The following is a 2,903-nucleotide window of genomic DNA, read 5'->3' as shown; positions in this document are numbered from 1 at the left end:
GCAACTTCAAAGTCGTTACATGCGCGTCAGCCCGCCGCATTCCCGAGTCGAGGTCGATGACCTAGGAGCCATGCTCTCTCCCCCACCTTCCCCGCCGCCGCCGCCTCCCCGCCCTCCCCCGCCTTCCCTGCCGCCGCCGCCGCCACCGCCTCCCCCGCCCCCCCCTCCCCGCCGCTGCCCCTGGCCCTGCGCCCCTTGGTAGTTGTGCATATATCCTCGCCAGTTGGCGCTACTTTCTATGTTTAAGGTATTTATCTCCCGAGGGAAAACTTCGCTAAAATAGATGGCACCACTTTGTACGTGTACGACAAACAAAAAGTGACGAGGTGGCCTCCAGTGGCGAAGGTCGGATTCGAACCAGCGTCTTTAGCTAACCGGGGCGTCTTTAGCCAGTTAACGTCATGAACCCCTAGGCCACCCCGTCACGGTGAAACTGGTCCTAATTTCTCGACTATATATGCAATCGTAGTGAGACTAGGCGTTATGTGAAATTCGCATGTATCGATGCCAATTTCCTATAGCTCGTTGAGCAATAATGTAAATGACTACATTTGACCTCGCTTGACAAAGATGGTTCAGTTTGCACCGAAAGTTGAGGTAAGTACATATATTTATATTTTAATTATTACAAAATAATGTAGTTTCGTTTCCTGTACGATAACTTAACAAACAAATCTTTTCCTCTTTTCATATAGTTCATGAGAACCGTTTCACACGTTTCTTTACCACATGCGCCCCGCCCGTCTACACCCCACCCCTCCACTGAATTTTTCTGCTATAAAAGAGCATGTTGAACCACATTCCCACTACAGTGTCACAACGAATATTGCGTTGAAATCATGGATCCGCAAGCTTCATCACATACCAAATGTAAGTATAGTTGTATTATAGTCACATTAACATTTGAGTATTTCACCTCTGTTCTGTCTGTGTAGTTTAAATAATCTATCACTTTCGACCTATCCCTTATGTTCTCAATTAGGAACACTTGCTGACTTTTAATATAAATAATAACAATATTTTTATTATATTTTCCCCAGCCGACAACAATACCATCACCACTTGGTGCTGCCAGTGCTGGTTGTCCACCACCACAAGCGGCGGCGGCGGCTGTGACGGTGGCTGTAGCAGCTCCACTTCGCAATCGTCACCCGGACCACAACCGATGGCAACAGCAAAGGCACTGTTAAAACAAGACGATGGGGACAAGGGAAAAACAAACTGCCTAGAGAGCACTTCTGAGAGCGATACGAGCGATGAAATGAAATCTTTTTATCAAGGATGTAAAAGCAAGTGGATAAAAGCGTTCCAGAACAATACTCTGATTAATAGATGGCGCCTCCCCATGCCATTTCACACATTTAGAGCGGAAGTAGCGAGATTGTTAAAACGATTGTATATCGAAGGTCACCATGACGATTGTCATATTTACCCGTTAATTGTAATGTGGGACGATTTAAACGATGACGTAGAAGAGATAGTGGGAGATGCTCAAATCAACTATCAAGACTGGATTGCGTTATTAGGTGGCGTTACAGCGGAACTATTTTCACGCGTGGTGTTCAATACTAAATCTTTTAATTATTTAATCAATGTAATATTTTGTGTGCTAGGTCCAAACATAATAGCTTCCGGTGATTATGAATGTGAACCTAAATGTAAGAATGCTCGTACATATTAAGGTGATGATGCATTTATTCCTTGTCATTGTTTAATTTTAAATTGTTAGCTCGCTGCGAATGTAAATGTTTTAATGTACACGTATTAATAATAAATTCATATTACTGAATATAGGAATGTTTTATTGAGTGAAACCTCATTGATTTGGAGTAAATGAATATTTATTGAGTAAAATAGTTACACAATGTCATCTTTTTCTATCCAACTTTTTTCATTTAAGCCAAGCCATTTTACATACACTTTATTTCCACGACGCTTTAAAACTTTTTCCACTAGATAAATGTCATTGTGTTTAGTTTTCTGCAACTCTTGTTCATAAAAACATCCAGAGATGGTGTCGCGAACGTATTGCGAACCCGCTAATATTTGCCAACGTCATGGAGTAGATGGCGCTAGTAGTCACGTTTAACTTAAGTAACCGCTTCGAGGTTATTGGGATTTTTTGAGGGAAGTTGAGAGGGTAGATGAGAACGACCGTAGGAAAAAGGAGGTTGTGTGCGAACAGATCGACGCGGCAGTGATATTTGCTTTTAGATCAAGTCAAGAACGTTCTTATGGTGTTATTAGAATAATGATGTGTCTCTAGTATATTGTGACCAACGTTATCAGTACTCAGAGTGAACAGTGATCCAGTGAGGCTAATATGAACTTAAGGTAAACTTTGTGTGAGGAAAGGGGTCGCTATAAGGGGAGGTTTGGAGGCGACTATTAAGCTCAAGAAACCAGGTGGATAATCATGTGATACTCATGTTATATGTAGGTAATAAAGTCGGACACCAGCACAACTCATATCGTCATCTCACTAACATCCAGGCCTCGTATAGGTATGTAGTACATTTACATATCGCTTTCCAGTATCCGTAAAACCATTAGCTCATTCGATAGGTTAATAAGTATGGTGAGCTTGACGACATGGTGGAGCATGCTGGGAATTTTTATTCACATGCACTGTTATCATCATCATCAAAAGTAACATATGTTTATCTCTAACATATGAAAAGTCAATTTATTTACGCGCGTACAACTAAAGAGGTACAATATTTGGTTTATTTAATTCAATTTAATGTTTTATTTCAACCATGAAGCCCATATTTATATAATTTCTACCAAAAAGGTATTCAGCAGGCGAATGTTAGTGGTTCACCTGAGCACATAGGCAATTGAGTGAGTACCTACATACATTTTAACTGAACATTCTTGCTCTTTGATATACAAGAGATTGC

The 2,903-nt window shown here is 41.2% G+C and overlaps 1 protein-coding gene across 1 annotated transcript; it reads left to right on the top strand.

Moving 5' to 3' along the window:
• Positions 1-235: 235 nt before the first annotated feature.
• LOC133534122 (uncharacterized) lies at positions 236-1,791 on the top strand. Its single transcript, XM_061873209.1, has 2 exons — positions 236-870; positions 1,041-1,791. Exons 1-2 carry the CDS (start codon positions 840-842, stop codon positions 1,679-1,681), a joined length of 672 nt encoding a protein of 223 aa, XP_061729193.1. The 5' UTR covers positions 236-839; the 3' UTR covers positions 1,682-1,791.
• The last annotated feature ends 1,112 nt before the right edge of the window (positions 1,792-2,903 follow it).

The sequence above is a fragment of the Cydia pomonella genome, unplaced genomic scaffold, assembly GCF_033807575.1.
Source record: "Cydia pomonella isolate Wapato2018A unplaced genomic scaffold, ilCydPomo1 PGA_scaffold_59, whole genome shotgun sequence".
Classification (NCBI taxonomy): domain Eukaryota; kingdom Metazoa; phylum Arthropoda; class Insecta; order Lepidoptera; family Tortricidae; genus Cydia; species Cydia pomonella.
The sequence above is the reverse complement of the archived record's forward strand: the minus strand, read 5'-3'. Positions and strand labels throughout refer to the sequence as shown.

What these genes read in the sequence shown, in the direction of transcription:
- LOC133534122 (XM_061873209.1), top strand. Translation starts at nt 840, where the DNA reads ATGGATCCGCAAGCTTCATCACATACCAAAT. An exon ending in AGCTTCATCACATACCAAAT is followed by an intron (nt 871 to 1,040) that starts GTAAGTATAGTT and finishes TATTTTCCCCAG; the next exon opens with CCGACAACAATACCATCACC.